This window comes from Oncorhynchus keta, chromosome 11, assembly GCF_023373465.1.
Source record: "Oncorhynchus keta strain PuntledgeMale-10-30-2019 chromosome 11, Oket_V2, whole genome shotgun sequence".
In the NCBI taxonomy this organism is placed as follows: domain Eukaryota; kingdom Metazoa; phylum Chordata; class Actinopteri; order Salmoniformes; family Salmonidae; genus Oncorhynchus; species Oncorhynchus keta.
In genome coordinates, this window is record NC_068431.1 from 37,230,175 (window position 1) to 37,250,818 (window position 20,644).

A 20,644-nucleotide genomic window follows, 5' to 3' on the forward strand; every position below is an offset into this window, starting at 1 on the left:
ATTCATGCTGTCATTCAGTTATGGTACAGTATGAGTCACTAGGTTTGTAGTTGGTAATGATTTAGAACATTTATCATCAAATAAATTGCCTATTTTTAGAATTATTCTGATTTCAACAACTGTTGTGAATCTTATGACAATTGTTCTTCACTTTCAAACACAGCCAGGAAAGACACCATTCCCTCTAATCATGGTACTTTGGTGGAGGGAGAGGGGATATTTAAGTTAATTTACCGTATTCTAACTAATGTCGATAGGAAGTTGATTCCTGGCTGATAAAAACTCTAGACTTAAAACAGAAGCCCAAAATATGTTGTTTATTTTTATGGGACCAACATAAAATGTCACAAGACTATATAAATCTTCAGCAGTGAGAAAGGAGGTTATGGAAATGCAGCAGTCAAGGACTAACCGACAATGACATAATAAATGAAAGCATTACATAACACTTCAAACTTGGTCCCAATGGCATGAGCGCCACAGAAGCTTATAGCCAGTTCCATTACTATTGTTACTAGCGTTTTGCTTGTGCTTAAAGGTACATTGACATAAGTCTTTCATTTGATTTCCAAAATGTTTTAAAAAATACATCTACAAATTAAATTGTGGTATATGAACATTGATCATTTATCAGCAATAAAGATACATTCTGACTGAAATTAGGCACATTCTACTCAAAAGCTAAATCATACATCATGTCATATGGGAGGAGATGTCAACATATAATTTGTCAAAAAATAATTGCCATCCTCGGAATACTAGAAGACACAATGTACACAGACAATCAAGAAATTGCATACAGAAAGCAATAGATTCATAGCCGAGGTGGAGACCAACGTGAATATGTAACAATGTGTAAGTACTGGCATCCCCCTTCTCCTGCTATTTTCAGGGGAAAAAATATCTAAACAGAGTGTATTTTGATGCATGGACATATGATCATCTACATGGTTGCCTACCTTGTTCCTAAAGTGTGTACTGTGTATAAAAGTCTACACAGAAGAAAAAAAACACTGTTACATGAGTAATAGTCCCTTAAGATACACACTATTCTCCTAACAATAAATCTGTACTTCTACAGGTAGACAAAGGCTGATGTGAGGAGACTGACAAAACTGGAAAGAATTGTGCCGATGGTTTGCTATATTCTATGGTGTAATATATTCATTCTGTATGAAAATAAAACAAGAATATCCATGAAGAATTCTGAAATGTAATTTCCATACAGAGTAAATATGTTCCTATTCCGGAGTTTGGTCAACTTCTTCAGAGAGCAGATGGAACCTCTTTTAGACGGACCATATCACCAGTTATGTCAAAAACAAAAACAGAAAGAAAAACAAACAAACATTACAACATCATGAAGAACTCTGAACGATCTATCATAGAAGAGGCTGAAATAAAATCAAACTGGACAAATTCTGCGTAAAAGAAGTTCAAAGAAACAATGCTGGATAATAAAAATGTATTACAGTGAAGTAAAGAATAAATAATCTCCTTTGGCATGCCCCGATTACTGGTTAATGATGCATAACAAATTAACAGTCCAAAAACTCCATAAACCCATCAGACAGAGAAACACCCCATAGAGTAAACTATACTCCCACTTAACCAATATAATGACAGAAACCAGTTACAGAGATGCATACAGGTATACTACTAGCATGGGGAAGAGATATTATTAATGAGACTGCAGCACTGTAGTTTCCTTTCAACTCAAGTTTGAAGTTTTAATGTCACATGCACAAGTACAGTGACATGCCTTTCTTTCGAACTCAAAACCCAACAATGCAATAACAATGTAATACTAGAATAAACATGTTGAATAAATATGAAGAACAACTGGTGGATGACTTGAGTCTACTCAATAACTACAAAAATAATCTCAGGTGGGTTATCTCCTTGTACAATATGTTCATTGAAAATAAGAATTTGGGGTATGTCAATTGTCAAGTAGTGCATTGAAAAAATGTATTCGACTAAATACTGCTTGTTAAGATTGAGACTACCTGTCAGTTGATTCATTTTGTGCAAATCTTAAGTTTTAGGGATGGGTGGCGGGGTTATAGTTCACTGGCAAAGAGTCAAAGCTAAATGTTTGAACTGATTTACTGTACTTATCAATGTGTGCCTCATGTTGAAGACAGAACAGCTAAAACATATCAGAATCTTGGCTAAATATTAACATCTTAGAGCTAGCAACATTGAGTCTAAATTGGAAAAAATATGTAAATCTGTTCAACGTAACCAAAGTGACAATAGTGTTCTAGAAAGTCTATGGCTGAGACAACTCCATAGCCACAACTCCATAAACCATTTAAAAACACCCTGCGGGGACAAGCCTGACCCTATTGAGCTAACACAAAGTAATTTTATCTCAGCTCCCTCCAAGCTTTCAGACCCCCACTGCACCCCTAACAATGAGCTGGGTAGTGTCATCATCTGAGGGGTGGGAGTCCATCCCCTCTTCCTCGGTATCAGAGTCTGACTCCCCCTGAGGGGAGTAGTAGCCCTCGTACTCCAGGATGGGCGAGTCGCTGTGCCCAGGGGAGCCTAGGCACTGGGCGGTGGTTACCGTGGTGACAGTGGCAGAGTAGGCCCCTGGGTTGCCAGAAGGGGAGCCTGGGTTGGAGGGGCGGAGCAGAGGGGTGCGCTCGGTGTCAGCTTCACCCTCTGCCCCCTCTTCATCTGCACGAGATGCCCCATCATCCTCAGACTCGGACTCAGAATACTCTGGATTAGGTCGGGTTACGCGTTGTTTACAGACAGGGCAAGTTTTCTTAGTCCCTGTAAGCCAGGGGTCCACACACTTGCTGTGGTACGCTGAAGAGATGACAGAAATAAAACAGTTACCATATGGCCTTGGACCTGTGGGAAAAACTTCTGAGTGAGACAGGGCCAAATGTGATCACTTGCAATTACCGTGTGAGCAAGGCAAAACTCGCAGTCTGTCACCCTCTTCATACTCATCCAGACAAATAGCACAAACATCATATTCATCACCTAGAATACAAATAAGATTGACATGTGACAGGTGGAAATACAATGCATTGTAATGCTACGTGTAATGTAATATTAACAGGAGCAGACAATCAGATTACCCTTCTTGTTAATTAGGTTTCTCAACATTCCAGAGAAGAAATACTGTACTGCTGTATCACAAAGTGTTTTGCAATGTCTTTGACTAGTTACACGGGTGACAGATTATCATTTGAATGTGTGGAGGGACTCTCTCGTTACCTTTGGTGAACTTGTGAATGGGGATCTTCTTCAGCTGTTCCTTAGTCAGCCTATATTTCCTCATCCTTTTCCTGTACTGCACACAGCGCACAATCTAAACCAAGATGAGACACAGACCACACCAAAATCTATTGGTTGAGAGTCACAGTGCTTTTAATATGCGAATACAATTATTGCATTCCATTGATTTAGGATGTATGAAATGAATATTTAACTATTCAATTGTGAAATCAACTCCCCATTCATAGCAAAATGAGTCTGTTTCCTAAAGGCACTTACCAGGATGACAACCATCACAAGGATGATCATGCCCACTATTCCAGTGAAGGGGATGAGATAGTATGAAAGTGGGAAGGCAAACTCCGGCTTGAGGATCACATAGGCCCTGCATACCAAATACAGCACCATCCGCATTAGTATGGGGGCATTGTTCAGAAAAGCGACCACCTCCGGATCACAAATCTGTACGACTAAGAGGGACAGCAGTGCCAGACTCAACACCACCTCCAACATAGTGATGACGTCCAAATAGGACCAGCCAATCGCACTTTATTCCTAGTTATATGTACATATCTACCTCAATTACCTCGTACCCTTGCACATTGATTCGGCACTGGTACTCCTTGTATAATGTCAAGTTATCGTTACTCATTATGTATCTACTATTACTTTTATTATTACGTGTTTTACTTTTCTATTATTTCTCTATTTTATTTTTCTCTGTATTGTTGGGACGGGCCGTATGTAAGCATTTCACTGTCAGTCCACACCTGTTGTTTACGAAGCACGTGACAAATATACATTTGATTTGAGACCCTCAACAGGGTTGACATGATGAGTGCAAAGATGTGGAGAATATGACTGAATCTCAGCGCAAATCTGATGAATAAAGTCCGGTGTTCACTATGGTGCAAGACCATGAACAAATATCCCAAAAAATATTTGTTGAATGGTTACATTAGCAATCATAACCCCTCAACAGACAGTTAAGTCATACCTCCATCTAACATTGTGACTAGGGGTAGAAATTAACAAATAAATAACCAATTAAAAGCTTGTCATGGAAGTTGAACTTGACAAAAATAAAAAACGTCACAATGGTACTCACCCATGTTCAGGAATGATGAAAGTCCTTAGAATTTGGGAGGCGTAGTAGCTGGTGAATACGGAGGGGATCTCAATCTCCTCTGCAATAGTTTCTACACACAAACAAACAAAAAGGGGAGCACTGCCACTCAGCATTACCAATGTATTTACTTATTAGGATGATACTGGTTAATAAAGACTACTTGAGATTTTGAGGAGAGAGAGGCAACCTGGTTAAGTAAACGTTGTACTAACTGAACTGATTCTGTAAGAAATGGATATAGACAGCTTAGAGAAGGTGATGATTGTAGGATCCTCACCATTGCTGTAGTTCATGTTGAGTAGAGTCTCTGAGTACATGTTGTGAACAATGGCTGCACTGAATCCAGCTTGCTGTGCATGCAGCACCTGCGTTGAAAACAAAACCATAATTTACATTGTAACAATTGAAAACACTAGGCGCAGTGTGATTTTACACTGAATATGTTGCAATACATAATCTGTTGAATTCAAATGTAATTGCAACACCTTATATCCTAAGCAACCCAACAGCATAGCTACACACACCAACCTTGATATCAAAATTGCAGTCATAGCGTCGGATGAGGACTATGTACTTAGTAGTGGTCGTGTTGGGATCACTAGATGTGGGCAGTGGTGGTGGAGGTTCTATCGGAGTGCAGCCGTTGAGTGGTCGTGACTCTACTAACACACCCTTGAAGAGAGAGAAAGGATGTTTCAGCTGATGTTTGCAATGGATCAAAGGATATGTTGCTCCTGTATTCACTATTCCATTACCCTTCTCTCACATTAGTGTTGCATGGTATACGGAAACTTCTGTACTTTTTCGATACTAGAAAATGAAAACGGTTCGGTAATACACCCCAACCCGAGCACTCCGTTCTGCCACCTTAGGTCTCTTGGGCCTCCCACCCCTACGAGAGGGTAGCTCCCGCTCAGCCCAGTCCAAGCTCTTCTCTGTCCTGGCATCCCAATGGTGGAACCAGCTTCCCCCTGAAGCTAGAACAGCCCATCCCTGCCCATCTTCCAAAAGAAATCTGAAACCCTATGTTAAACAATCTCACAGCACCCCCCTTCCCACCCTGACCCTCACAAAAAAAACAAGGGGAAAAAAAGCCTTTTGTGAACTAACACTTCCACTTTAAGTTGAGGGAAAATGTATTTACTATAACTGTGAGATGTGGTGGTCCCAACTAGCTATCTTAAGATGAATGTACCAAGTCGCTCTGGATAAGAGCATCTGCAAAATGACTCAAATGTAAATATACTAGAATTTGTATTTACTTTCGGTACTTCTGTGAAATGTGTCTCACGGATCAAGTCTGTTGAGCGAAGCCGACGTCCCGCTTAAAAGAAAATCTTTTGGAATTTCTTTCATTAATGAATTGTTGCCATAGTCCCAAAATATTTTGCATGTTAGCAATCAAGTTTAAGATATATAACTTTAAAAAAACAGAAATACAGCTGGTATGAAACAATAACAAAAAAATGTGGACATTCTATCTTTGGCTGATATGGGAGCGAAGACATTGAAGAAGCATATCAAAGTAGGAATAATGTTTTAAGTCACACCGGAAAGTTTAAGAATAGTGGCCGGGGCATATTATTTCATTATATTATTTCACATGGCGATTGTGGGATGCTAAAAGGCTAGCTAGCTTGCAATGTTTAGCCAACTTGCTAGCAAGGGAAGAAAAGGAGACAAGATACTCTTATTTTGCTTTCACAGCAAATGAGAAGACAACAAGAACACATCTGTCAGCCCCTTGTGAATGATGCTATTTGGGAGTATGGACTGATGAGATATCATGTAACAAAGGATGCATGACTCCACCCAGCGTTCGCACAACTCTACGCACATTAAGAGTGTAGAAACCTTTATACGGTGCCTGCTCCTGCACTGGGAAGGCTGCATCATGTTAGCTCCCCACTCATACTGCACAGAAGTTAACACACTTGAATAATGCGACACGGTTTGTAAAAACTGTTCATTACTGTTCGCAAAACAACATCCATAATGGCTAGAACACTTGACAATGCAAGAAGATACCAGTAGCTTCCAGCGTTGTAAACTAACTTTCCTTGCTAGCGTACAGCTGAAGCGAATATCAATTATCTACCCTAGTACTTGGTGATAATATGCTAACCATAATGCAAAATATGCTGATTTAAAAGCTGATTGAATAAAGTGTGTGCCATTCACTTAAAATTGGTCTCTCCGAAAGATTATCTATTGCCTCAACGAAACTGTGTATGAATCACTGAGGTATAATAAGAACTGGAGACAGACTCTAAAATGCCTGACCTCTGTTTTCAAGGTAATCCACTCATGTTTGTATACGCCGATTCATGGACCGGCTATATCCAGGTTACATTTGGTTTACATAGACCAACATCACATGCACACTAGCACTCAGGGTGCACAGGGAGACATTGGGATGAATATAAAACGTTAGGATCTGTGGCTGAGTGATGAAAAAAATGTTTTGTGAAAAAAGGTGTTGACTAAAGTGCCTTATTAGGAAATGTCTAATCTGACTTCTCTATTTGGCCATATATGGAAATTATTTTTCTGGGCCGGGTGTCACTTAAACTGCAGTAAAATAAAATAAATCCCATATGGTTCCATGAAATAAGGCAAAACAAGCCCAATAACTGAATGCATACACACACTGCTATTGAATATGCATTCACTTGTATAGGTATATGCAGTTTCACTTGGTAAAATAAGAGTAAACAGAAAGAAAATATGAATAAGCAATAGGCCTAGGCTACTTCTCAATTTTCCAAAGACATTTACCATTCAAATAAATTAATACCATTATGTTATGTAGTATGATTAGTAAAAAAAACTCAAATTGATTGTATGACTGTATAATTTATTCATTAATGCATACAGTGCATGCGGGAAAGTATTCAGACCCTCTGATTTTTTCCACATTTTGTTACGTTACAGCCTAAAATTGATAAATTGTTTGTTCCCCCAAGCAATCTACATACAAAAAACTGTTTTTTATAAATTTTCGAAAAAGTATTGCAAACATGTACTGAAATATCACATTTACATACAGTTGAAGTCAGAAGTTTACATATGAGACATTAAAACCCATATTTCAACCACTCCACAAATAACTTGTTAACAAACTATAGTTTTGGCAAGTCGGTAGGACATCTACTTTGAAATGACAAGTACTTTTTCCAACAATTGTTACAGACAGATTATTTCACTGTAATAAAATTCCAGTGGGTCAGAGGATTAAATACACTACGTTTACTGTGACTTTAATAAACAGCTTGGAAAATTCCAGAAAATGATGTCATGGCTTTAGAAGATTCTGATAGACTGAAATTATGTCAATTAGCCGATTGGAGATGTACCTGAAGATGTATTTCAAGGCCTACCTTCAAACTCAGTGCCTCTTTGCTTGACATCATGGGAAAATCAAAATAAATCAGCCAAGACCCCAGAAAAAAATTGCAGACCCCCACAAGTTTGGTTCATCATTGGGAGCAATTTCCAAAGGCCTGAAGGTACCAGGTTCATCTGTACAAACAATAGTACGCAAGTATAAACACCATGGGACCACGCAGCCGCCATACCGCTCAGGAAGGAGACGTATTCTGTCTCCTAGAGATTAATGTATTTTGCTGTGAAAAGTGCAAATCAATCACAGAATAACAGCAAAGGTCCTTGTGAAGATGCTGGAGGAAACAGGTACAAAAGTATCTACAGTTGAAGTCAGAAGTTTACTTACACTTTAGCCAAATACATTTAAACTCAGTTTTTCACAATTCCTGACATTTAATCCTAATAAAAATCCCCTGTCTTAGGTCAGTTAGGATCACCACTTTATTTTAAGAATGTGAAATGTCAGAATAATAGAGAGAAGGATTTATTTCAGCTTTTATTGCTTTCATCACATTCCCAGTGGGTCAGAAGTTTACATACCCTCAATTAGTATTTAGTAGCATTTCCTTTAAATTCTTTAACTTGGGTAAAACATTTCAGGTAGCCTTCCACAAGCGTAAAACAAGTCCTATATCGACATAACCTGAAACGCCGCTCAGCAAGGAAGAAGCCACTGCTCCAAAACCGCTATAAAAAAGCCAGACTACAGTTTGCAACTGCACATGGTGACAAAAGATCATACTTTTTGGAGAAATGTCCTCTGGTCTGATGAAACAAAAATAGAACTGTTTGGCCATAATGACCATTGTTATGTTTGGAGAAAAAAAGGGGACGCTTGCAAGCCGAAGAACACCATCCAAACAGTGAAGCACAGGGGTGGCAGCATCATGTTGTGGGGGTGCTTTGCTGGAGGAGGGACTGGTGCCCTTCTCAAAATAGATGGCGTCATGAGGAATGACAATTATGTGGATATATTGAAGCAACATCTCAAGACATCAGTCAGGAAGTTAAAGCTTGGTCGCAAATGGGTCTTCCAAATGGACAATGGCCACAAGCATACTTCCAAAGTTGTGGCAAAATGGATTAAGGACAAAGTCATGGTATTGGAGTGGCTATCACAAAGCCCTGACCCCAATCCTATAGAACATTTGTGGGAGCAAGGAGGCCTACAAACCTGACTCAGTTACACCAGCTCTGTCAGGAGGAATGGGCCAAAATTCACCCAACTTATTGTGGGAAGCTTGTGGAAGGCTACCTGAAACGTTTGACCCATGTTAAACAATTTAAAAGGGCAATGCTACCAAATACTAATTGAGTGTATGTAAACTTCTGACCCACTGGGAATGTGATGAAATAAATAAAAGCTGAAATAAATCACTCTCTCTACTATTATTCGGACATATCACATTCTTAAAATAAAGTGGTGATCCAAACTGACAAGACTAAATGTCAGGAATTGTGAAAAAATTAGTTTAAATGTATTTGGCTAAGGTGTATGTAAACTTCCGACGTCAACTGTAAGTATTCAGACCCTTTACTCGGTAGTTTGTTGAAACACCTTTGGCAGTGATTACAGCCTCGAGTATTCCTGGTTATGACGCTACAAGCTTGATACACCTATACTTGTGGACTTTCTCCCACTCTTTTCTGTAGATCCTCTGTAGCTCTGTCAGGTTGGATGGAGAGCGTCCAACCTGACAGGTCCGGGCTCTGGTTGGGTCCCTCAAGGATATTCAGGGACTTGTCCTGAAGCCACTACTGCATTGTCTTGGCTGTGTGCTTAGGGTCGTTGTCCTGTTGGAAGGTGAACCGTTGCCCCAGTCTGAGGTTCCTTTTTTATTGAACCTTTATTTAAGGAGCGGCATCCGTCTGGCCACTCTACCATTAAGGCCTGCTTGGTGGAGTGCTGCAGAGATTGTTGTCCTTCTGGAAGGTTCTCCCATCTCCACAGAGGAACTCTGTCAGAGTGACCATTGGGTTGTTGGTTACCCTGACCAAGCCCCCCGATTGTTCAGTTTGGCCGGGCAGCCAGTTCTAGGAAGAGTCTTGGTGGTTGCAAACTTCTTCCATTTAAGAATAATGGAGGCCAATGTGTTCTTGGGGACCAAGAATGCTGCAGAAATGTTTTGGTACCCTTCCCCAGATCTGTGTCTTGACATAATCCTGTCTCGGAGCTCCACGGAAAATTCCTTCGACCTCATGCCTTGGTTTTTGCTCTGACATGCAGTGTCAACTGTGGGACCTTATATAGACAAGTGTGTGCCTTTCCAAATCATGTCCAATCAATTAAATCTACCACAGGTGGACTACAATTCAAGTTGAAGAAACATCTCAAGGATGATCAATGAAAATAGGATGCACCTAAGCTCAATTTTGAGTTTCATAGCAAAGGGTCTGAACACTTATGTAAATAAGGTACTTCTGTTTTTATTTTTGTATACATTTGCAAAAAAAAAAACTGTTTTCACATTGTCATTATGGGGTAGTGTGTGTAGATTAATGAGGATTTTTTTGTATTTGATCAATTTTAGAATAAGGCTGTAATGTAACAAAATGTGGAAAAAGTCAAGGGGTCTGAATTAGAGGTCGACCGATTATGATTTTAACGCCGATACCGATTACTGGAGGGCCAAAACAAAAAGGCAAAAACCGATTAATCAGCCATTTAAAAAAAAATATATATATATATATATATGTAATAATGACAATTACAACAATACTGAATGAACACTTATTTTAACTTAATATAATACATCAATAAAATCAATTTAGTCTCGAAGAAATAATGAAACATGTTCAATTTGGTTTAAGTAATGCAAAAACAAAGTGTTGGAGAAGAAAGTAAAAGTGCAATAAAAGTGCAGTAAAAAGCTAATGATTAAGTTCCTTGCTCAGAACATGAGCACATATGCTGGTGGGTCCTCTTAACACGAGTCTTCAATATTCCCAGGTAAGAAGTTTTAGGTTGTAGTTATTATAGGACTATTTCTCTCTATACCCTTTGTATTTCATATACCTTTGACTATTGGATGTTCTAATAGGTACTTTAGTATTGCCAGCCTAATCTCGGGAGTTGATAGGCTTGAAGTCATAAACAGCGCAATGCTTGAAGCATTGGGAAGAGCTGCTGGCAAATGCAGTAAAGTGCTGTTTGAATTAATGCTTACGAGCCTGCTGTTGCCTACCACCGCTCAGTCATTCTGCTCTATCAAATCATAGACTTAATTATAATACAATAACACACAGAAATACTAGCCTTAGGTCATTAATATGGTCAAATCCGTAAACTATCATTTAGAAAACAAAACGTTTATTCTTTCAGTGAAATACAGAACCGTTACGTATTTTATCTAACGGGTGGCATCCTTAAGTCTAAATATTGCTGTTACATTGCACAACCTTCAATGTTGTCATAAAATTCTGGCAAATTAGTTCACAACGAGCCAGGCGGCCCAAACTGTTGCATATACCCTGACTCTGTGTGCAATGAACGCAAGAGAAGTGACAATTTCCCTAGTTTAATATTGCCTGCTAACATGAATTTCTTTTAACTAAATATGCAGGTTTAAAAAATATACTTCTGTGTATTGATTTTAAGAAAGGCATTGATGTTTATGGTTAGGTAGATTCGTGCAACGATTGTGCTTTTTCACAAATGCGCTTTTGTTAAATCATCCCCCGTTTGGCGAAGTTGGCTGTCTTCGTTAGGAAGAAATAGTCTTCACACAGTTCGCAAAGAGCCAGGCGGCCCAAACTGCTGCATATACCATGACTCTGTTGCACAGAAAGCAAGAGAAGTGACACAATTTCCCTAGTTTGAAGAAATTCATGTTAGCAGGCAATATTAACTAAATATGCAGGTTTAAAAATATATACTTGTGTATTGATTTTAAGAAAGGCGTTGATGTTTATGGTTAGGTACACATTGGTGCAACGATGGTGCTATTTTTGCGAATGCGCTTGTTAATACTTTACAAACACGCTGTCTCTGAAAAGGTTGACCCAAAAATGTCAAGTGTAATGATATTGAACTCTAAAGATGCCTAACGATTGAATAGAGCAGTAGCGGAGTTTCTGTCTGGATCAAGTGCCATTCTGTTACTTTGGCTAATATGCCTTCTTTTTCCATGGTATCATTTTGGTATTGAGTATTTTGATATTAAACCTTACTCACTACTCACCATAAGTCCTTCTTTGGGTAGTGATGATCCAAAAAAGGCAGGCAGATCCTCAAACAACATGTTGGTCATATTGCTGTAATGCTACCAGACAGAGACACAAGTGTTCAAATCAATGCCAGTACACTGAGATCATGTGTAAATCCACAAGAAACTTGATCACACAGTTCAACAATCATGAGGACTCACAGCATAGATGTACGCGTGTGCAGGTAAGGGAGCCAGTGTACAGCACAGCGCCAGAGTGAGAACGCCCAGTCGGGCACCCATGCACCACAGACCCAACATCCTGCCTCACTGTCTGTCTGGAGAATGGGATGCGTAGAGCCAGGAAGCTGGGAAGTTCAGCCTGGGGAGTGGAAGAGGCTAATTTCATACATCGATTCATCAATTGCATAATAACAAATGATTCCAATACCAGACCAAATAAACAAGGGTGGAATTGCGGCCTGCATTTGCAGGAACCTCTCTTTATACTTCTATTGGTACATTGTTAAACTAGCAGAGGCGCTCCAGTACAGTACGTGGCGTTAATGCACAATAACGTTGGATGTCAGTCGCGGATAAAGCCCATAGAAGGGCCGGGGCGACAATGGTATCTAGCTAGCCGTACACCGTCAGACAGTGTCATTCATCCCCGCCTGTCGGGCACTGTTTTCCCGCAGTTAACGTGTGTTAAAGTGTGCCAGCTAGTCCGGTACACAGCTGGCGGGCACGACACCGTGTGCTAGCAAACATACACACCGTGTCGCCCCAACCTATCGCGCTAGCGACCGGTAGACAGTAAACCCCCCGACTGTACACAACAGGCGATAGCTAACGGTGTCGCGAACAGCCATCATCCCATGGCGGGGAAAGCCCACAATACAGGAACGCCCAGAATTGCGGGATGCAGTTGCAAGCTGTTGAAATAAACGAACACACTTTCACGGTATAATAGTTCTACGATCAATGGTGGCTGTAAATACAACACAAATAGCTATTTAGCGTTCCCAGCTAGCAAATAGCGAAAACACGTTAAAAATTGTAATCAATGGGGGGAAAACATTCGGTCTGGTGGACAAAACTATTATGTTCGGTAACAACTCAGCTAGCTAAAGTTGGTTTACTTGGCCTGATAAGTTCACGTTAGCTCGCTAGCCGGGTGCGCTAAGACAACAACAAACAAGAATTTGATTTACCACGGATTGATAGCTGCGCTTACATTAGATAGCTGTAATCTTAGCCAATATATTTTAACGTTAGCGAGCTAGCGATCTTAAAACTACGGTACTTTATGTCAGGTTGATCATCACTTACTGTAGTAAAACATATATAATTAGCTATCTAGGGAGAAGTGGTGTGATAATTGATTTATAAAATAAAGGGGTATGATCCTTCTTGTACCAGTCCAGTACCTTGTTGTTTTGTCCTCTCCTTCCCGGTTCCAGAGGCTAGATTTAGCGAACTAATTGAACTAGTTAAAAGCTTCGAATTTTTAGAAGACTCAAGTAGCTAACGGTGTATGCCACAGCTAGCAAACTAACGTATAATTGGAAAGATAGCTAGATACGTTATAATAGTGTATAACTATATTGTTTGGTGCCTAAAGCCACTCTTATGAAAATACTATGCTAAAGATTTATGTATTTCCTGTATAATAATATCCTGCCACTAGGTGAACGGTCACAGATAGAAAAATAAGCCAGAAGTTTCCCGCATGTATAAATCTGAAGCATCCGGTTGGCGTTTACGCTTCCCACCAAATATGGTGATGAGAGGAAGTCCATTGATGGACTTTGGCCAACATTCTGCAATTTGTTTAACATCGATGAAACGTTTGATCTCAATGCCGTTTTCTGTTCCCAGAACTAGAATATGTTACGAACAGACTATATCCTTTGCCAAATTAATTGCGTTGTTCAGAAGGAGTGCAAGGGCCAATTGAGTTATTACGTCCGCACACTTGACAGTAGGCGTTCTCTAACGGAAATATGCAACGACATGCTAGAACGCGCCAATAGGATTTCTCTACATCGTGCTTGTCTCTTGCTTGTTCTCATTCGAAACGCCAGTTGGTGGTCTATCTTGGGTTAGTTATACAAATCTTTGGAATGGTAATCTGTTCTTCTTCTTCTGTGTTTTTTAAAGGTGCATTAAGAAATCGTTCCGCCATTTCCTGGTTGCTAAAATTTCAGACAAAACAAGCAGGTATTAAACCGGTGTGAAATATATTTTTTAAATATTATATACATATGAGATGAGTAATGTAGGATATGTAAACATATAAAGACTTGCTTTCAATGAACATGACAGATCTATAACTTATTTCTATGTGAATTTGGTAGGGTCAACCAAGCAGTTACATATTGCAGCTTTAAATGGAGGTTGGCAACCTAAATGTGAATTACTGCCACCAACTGGAGATGAATGTAAATATATTTCACTTTGTGATACAAAAGGGAAAGAAATGACCCTGCCAACTAATCCATCACTTATACAATAAAAACCCACCACCCCATTCCACTACTTTCTGAATCTACCCCGGGCCAACAGCCTAGGAGGATGGGACACCACCATTCAACACTCCTTGTAATCCTCTGCAGTAAAATCTGAAGTGCTTCCCTGCAGCTTCCCCTACAACACCTATTGTCTGTGATTTGCGTTCCATTTCTGCGGTAGAGTTGATAACCATGGCAATGAATGCTAAAAAGCCAACCTGACTGAAGCACATTTAATTTGTGAAACTATTACTCTGTACTGGCAAAGGACTACTATTCACCGGGAGCATTTGTAGAATCCCTCATCCTTGACACATCTTCCTCTACTCTCTTCATAGCCCAATCAGTTGTGAGTCTACTCTCCACAGATTATAGAAAGTAGCAGGCCAGTCTGACTGCATGTTTACTTCTGATATGACCCTAAAACACGACAGGTCGCAGCCAACCGTAACAATATCTTTCTCTCTAAGCATCCGCAACCTATACCGAGTCATACACCTAGACACACCAAAACAAAAAGCTATTTTTTGTTACCCTTTTCTGTAAACTGCATTGAAAATGTCATTTGAATAATGGCGTAAAAGCCTTGTTATTTGAATATATATTCCATTTACTCACACGTTTGGATCAGTTGTGGGTGTACTCTCAACAGATTATAGAAAGGCATAGTAGCAGGCCAGTCTGGCTTTATTTTTTACTTCTGATACTGATGCGCTGTCTGTTTCCAATCATCATTCTCCATAGTTGTCCTATGTGCCACATAGGCCTATGCACCCAGCAAGCAGTTATTCAGGAAAGTTTAACACGTGTTCTGCTTTCTTTCCGATCCTAGCGGCTATTCCTCGGCCTAAAACCTAGCACTTCAATAAAGCCTAAATATTTGTCATTCCACTTTTAAAATGTATTACATTTTATGTGTGGCATAAACACAACTAGTCACAATGTTTTAATATGATTAGGCTATTTCAGAAATCACTTCCTGGGCTTGACATTGGACATTGAAATCATGTGTGCAACACTCTCTGGTAATCTTTGGCAAATTGTCTTTCAACATTCAAACTGAGAAAACAGGTGACAGTGCTAGTCATAGGCTCCTTGGCCTCCTAGCTGCTGCAGTCAATTTTGTACCATTGGGCTTGTTCCACATGCAGCCAATACAGCACTGATACAAGAGTCACAATCTATGTCCCAGAAGGGACAAACCAATAAATCTCACAATTTCAATGAGTTGATGGAGAGCAATAGAATCATGGAGCCTAGCACTTCGAACTCCCTGTGGAGCTGTCCTAGTCGTAGTTCACAAATGGGTGATTTTGACCACAGAGGCCTCCCTACAGGGATGCGGAGTTGGTCTTGAACCAGTCAGGGGTCCATGGTGTATGGTCAGCACCATGGAAAATGGTTCACATCAACGTACTGAAGCTCGATTCGGAAGTGCCATCGCTGTTCTGTTTGCATCGCAAGACTCAACCCATTGTCCTATGTGGTTCTCCATAAAGGGTCCAGCAGGCCCGCTCAGGGTCGATGCCCTATCACACAGATGGCCAAAGGGGATGCTGTATGCGTTTACAGGAAGTGGTGTGTCGACCATGCAGAATCGCCATCTTCCTGCCCAATTTCTGTCATTTTGACTTTCCTCCAGGAGCTTATAGCTGTAGGGAAGTGCCCATCTACATTGAAAGTGTATATGGCAGCCATCTGTATGGGACATGACCAGATTACGGGTGCATCACCAGGGGCACACACTCTAGTATCACAATTCATGGAAGGTGCCCACAGGCTACGGCTCCCAAGGCTCCTTCAGTACACTCATGGGAGTTATATGTTGTCCTATGATCACTTGAGCCAGGGTCTTCACTTAAACTATGTGAGCTGTCAGTCAAGACTGCCTTTCTATTGGCCATTGTTTCAGCCAAGCGTATTGGAGAATAACATGCGTTTTCTACACATCCTTCATGCCTCAATTTAGCAGAAGATGGATCTATGGCAGTGCTTGGGAAAAATACAACATTCTTACCTAAAGTGCTCATCATCATATGCTCATCATCATATGTCATCCAGCCCTTAATCATAGCGGCATTTCACCCGCCTCCCCACTTGTCACAGGAGAGTCGTGAATTGCATACACTTTGCCAAATTAGGGCATTGAGTGCCTATCTTGCTGCAACAAGAAATGTTCATCATGGGGAGAACACCAAAGGGCGTGCTGTCTCAAAGCAGAGACTGGCATTTTGGATGACCAATATAGTGTCAAAATCATACGCTGCAGCGGGTAGACCAACTACAGACAGTGTGGTAGCACACTTTACAAGGGCTGTGGTCACTTCATGGTCCATGTTCAAAGGAACCTCCCTGGGCTCTATCTGTGCTGCTGCAAATTGGGCAACACCCATGACTTTCATGAGGTACTACAGGCTCAATGTTATGTCCACACCATCAGTGGGGTCTGTGGTTCTGGACACGGAACGCTCTCTCAACCTAGATAAGTGAACGTACCGAGAACATTGAGATACTTATCAACCATCAGTGAGATGGATGTTTTATACAGAGGCCTTCCACTGTAACCAAGGTTACATCCGTATCCCAACGTTATGTGTTGCTTATTGGATGTGTGTGGTGCATGTTTTAACAGTACAAGGGGAGGGTCATGTGAAAATATTTGTAATTAAAAATAGCCGCATGAAGATTTTGGGTGTGGGGTTGCTGCCGTTTAAAAATATATATTTGTTTTAATTCAGATTTTTCTCTTACACCTACTTCTTACCTTCCTCTGCTATGCAGTCTCAAATTCATATGAACAAGTACAAGGTTGCTGTAGTTCGACAGGTCATTCATCCTCCTTAGGGTCTCAAGTTGGAAAAACTCATAGCCCACTGTGAATGTTTTACAAAGCTTTACAATGTTATCTAAATGTCCTTTCACTATTTACAGGAGTTAATTTATCCAGAATCAGAAACAGAATCATGCTACTATGAGGCTGAACAAGAATTGTTCCACTGCACCAGGGTACTTTTTATTTAATGTTTTAAATGTTTTATTTTATTTCACCTTTATTTAACCAGGTAGGCTAGTTGAGAACAAGTTCTCATTTGCAACTGCGACCTGGCCAAGATAAAGCATAGCAGTGTGAACAGACAACACAGAGTTACACATGGAGTAAACAATTAACAAGTCAATAACACAGTAGAAAAAAGGGGGTGTCTATATACAATGTGTGCAAAAGGCATGAGGTAGGTGAATAATTACAATTTTGCAGATTAGCACTGGAGTGATAAATGATCAGATGGTCATGTACAGGTAGAGATATTGGTGTGCAAAAGAGCAGAAAAGTAGATAAATAAAAACAGTATAAAACAGTATGGGAATAAGGTAGGTGAAAATGGGTGGGCTATTTACCAATAGACTATGTACAGCTGCAGCGATCGGTTAGCTGCTCAGATAGCTGATGTTTGAAGTTGGTGAGGGAGATAAAAGTCTCCAACTTCAGCGATTTTTGCAGTTCGTTCCAGTCACAGGCAGCAGAGTACTGGAACGAAAGGCGGCCAAATGAGGTGTTGGCTTTAGGGATGATCAGTGAGATACACCTGCTAGAGCGCGTGCTACGGATGGGTGTAGCCATCGTGACCAGTGAACTGAGATAAGGCGGAGCTTTACCTAGCATGGACTTGTTGATGACCTGGAGCCAGTGGGTCTGGCGACGAATATGTAGCGAGGGCCAGCCGACTAGAGCATACAAGTCGCAGTGGTGGGTGGTAAAGGTGCTTTAGTGACAAAACGGATGGCACTGTAATAGACTGCATCCAGTTTGCTGAGTAGAGTGTTGGAAGCCATTTTGTAGATGACATCGCCGAAGTCGAGGATCGGTAGGATAGTCAGTTTTACTAGGGTAAGCTTGGCGGCGTGAGTGAAGGAGGCTTTGTTGCGGAATAGAAAGCAGACTCTTGATTTGATTTTCGATTGGAGATGTTTGATATGAGTCTGGAAGGAGAGTTTGCAGTCTAGCCAGACACCTAGGTACTTATAGATGTCCACATATTCAAGGTCGGAACCATCCAGGGTGGTGATGCTAGTCGGGCATGCGGGTGCAGGCAGCGATCGGTTGAAAAGCATGCATTTGGTTTTACTAGCGTTTAAGAGCAGTTGGAGGCCACGGAAGGCTTGTTGTATGGCATTGAAGCTCGTTTGGAGGTTAGATAGCACAGTGTCCAATGACGGGCCGAAAGTATATAGAATGGTGTCGTCTGCGTAGAGGTGGATCAGGGAATCGCCCGCAGCAAGAACAACATCATTGATATATACAGAGAAAAGAGTCGGCCCGAGAATTGAACCCTGTGGCACCCCCATAGAGACTGCCAGAGGACCGGACAGCATGCCCTCCGATTTGACACACTGAACTCTGTCTGCAAAGTAATTGGTGAACCAGGCAAGGCAGTCATCCGAAAAACCGAGGCTACTGAGTCTGCCGATAAGAATATGGTGATTGACAGAGTCGAAGGCCTTGGCAAGGTCGATGAAGACGGCTGCAAAGTACTGTCTTTTATCGATGGTGGTTATGATATCGTTTAGTACCTTGAGTGTGGCTGAGGTGCACCCGTGACCGGCTCGGAAACCAGATTGCACAGCGGAGAAGGTACGGTGGGATTCGAGATGGTCAGTGACCTGTTTGTTGACTTGGGATGAAAGGCACCTTCCTCGACATCTTCACTGAGTCTACATTTTCACAAGTTATTCCATGTTTGCTTCATGCATTATACCATCCTGTAAAATAAAAAACATTTTGTACATGCTCTCTGTTTTCTTTCTCCATACATTAGTAAATATTGCATTAGATATACACTTCCGTTCAAAAGTTTGGGGTCACTTAGAAAATAAAAAATGTTGTCCATTAAATTAACATCAAATTGATCAGAAATACAGTGTAGACATTGTTAATGTTATAAATAACTATTGTAGCTGGAAACAGCAGATTATTATTTTCAACCTTCATTTAATTTCTTGTTTCTGGCCATTTTTAGCACATAATCGAACCCACAAATGCTGATGCTCCAGATACTCAACTATTCTAAAGAAAGACAGTTTTATTGCTTCTTTAATCAGGACAACAGTTTTCAGCTTTGCTAACATAATTGCAAAAGGGTTTTCTAATGATCAATTAGCCTTTTAAAATGATAAACTTGGATTGGCTAACGTGCCATTGGAACACAGGAGGTATGGTTGCTGATAATGGGCCTCTATACGCCATGTAGATATTCCATAAAAAATCAGCAGTTTCCAGCTACAATTGTCATTTACAACATTAACAATGTCTACAAATGTATTTCTGATTAATTTGATGTTATTTTAATGGACAAAAAATGTGCTATTCTTTCAAAAACAAGGACATTTGTAAGTGACCCTAAACATTGCGACGGTAGTGTACATTTTTGGTAAACTTGATGAAAGATGATTCATGTCTCTTTTGGTTTTGTTGGTCATACTTGCTGTAGTCTGATATTTTGGGCCAGACTATGAACTATGTTTAGGGTACTTCATGTTCATGCATTGTCAAAATCAGGGGGTAGGCAGAAAACTTTCCAGAAGTGAACATGGGTAGTGCAGTCGTAGCTAGCTAGCTAGAACATCCAAGAAGGAACATTTATAACTCCCTTGGGGTACGGAAATGTTCAGCCTTTGTAGTTAATGTTTAACTACAATATACATTTGTTAAGCCATCCAATTTCAAGTTGATAGCAAGCAAGCCAAAGTTATTAGCGGGCTGACTTTCTATGGGCTGAACAATGCTAACTAGAGTTAGATATGCTAGCTAACGTTAGTTGCTACTTGCTAGCCACAAGATCGGAATGTTTAACAGGTTGCAGTTGTCTAATATGTCACTTGTTTTAGTGTAGAAGGGTTGTTATAACATGATTTATGCATCCTATTTATGATGGGTGGGGTCCAGTGGCAACTCCCTCTGTGCAGGGATCAATTATCCCAGGCACACAGGCAGGTTTGGCACCCTCAGCCAGAGATTTTGGGGTCTGTGGTTCTTGGCATCTGAGAGGTCCAATCTCGGGAATAGAGGTTTACCTCCGAACGTGATTTCTACTATTCGTCCACAATGACACTGTATAAGTGGCAGGCATTGGAGCTGGCATATAGCAGCAAGGGGCAAGTGTTACCTATTGATGTACACGCCCACTCCACCAGGGTCTGGCAGCGTCTTGGGTGTTTTTTTAAGGGTTGACTGT

At 40.6% G+C, this 20,644-nt stretch overlaps 1 protein-coding gene across 3 annotated transcripts; it reads right to left on the reverse strand.

Annotated features, from left to right (window-relative positions):
* Positions 1-302: 302 nt before the first annotated feature.
* On the reverse strand, positions 303-13,612 carry LOC118390172 (E3 ubiquitin-protein ligase RNF167-like). Of its 3 annotated transcripts, none has more exons than XM_035780453.2 (10): positions 13,332-13,612; positions 12,124-12,283; positions 11,938-12,018; positions 4,898-5,041; positions 4,647-4,734; positions 4,349-4,439; positions 3,520-3,625; positions 3,241-3,334; positions 2,923-3,003; positions 303-2,823 (listed from the first exon to the last, which is right to left on the reverse strand). In XM_035780453.2, exons 2-10 carry the CDS (start codon positions 12,220-12,222, stop codon positions 2,396-2,398), a joined length of 1,212 nt encoding a protein of 403 aa, XP_035636346.1. In that variant the 5' UTR covers positions 12,223-12,283; positions 13,332-13,612; the 3' UTR covers positions 303-2,395. The 3 variants fall into 3 exon arrangements, with proteins under 3 accessions (XP_035636346.1, XP_035636348.1, XP_035636349.1); XM_035780455.2 differs by having other exon boundaries at positions 13,321-13,612; XM_035780456.2 differs by lacking the exon at positions 13,332-13,612 and adding an exon at positions 12,679-12,703.
* Positions 13,613-20,644: the final 7,032 nt, after the last annotated feature.

Coding starts and splice junctions, on each gene's coding strand:
- LOC118390172 (XM_035780453.2), bottom strand. CDS start 12,222: ATGTTGGGTCTGTGGTGCATGGGTGCCCGACTGGGCGTTCTCACTCTG. Junction 3,626..4,348: donor TTCATCATTCCTGAACATGG/GTGAGTACCATT, acceptor TTTGGTATGCAG/GGCCTATGTGATCCTCAAGC. Junction 3,004..3,240: donor CATTCACAAGTTCACCAAAG/GTAACGAGAGAG, acceptor TTTGTATTCTAG/GTGATGAATATGATGTTTGT.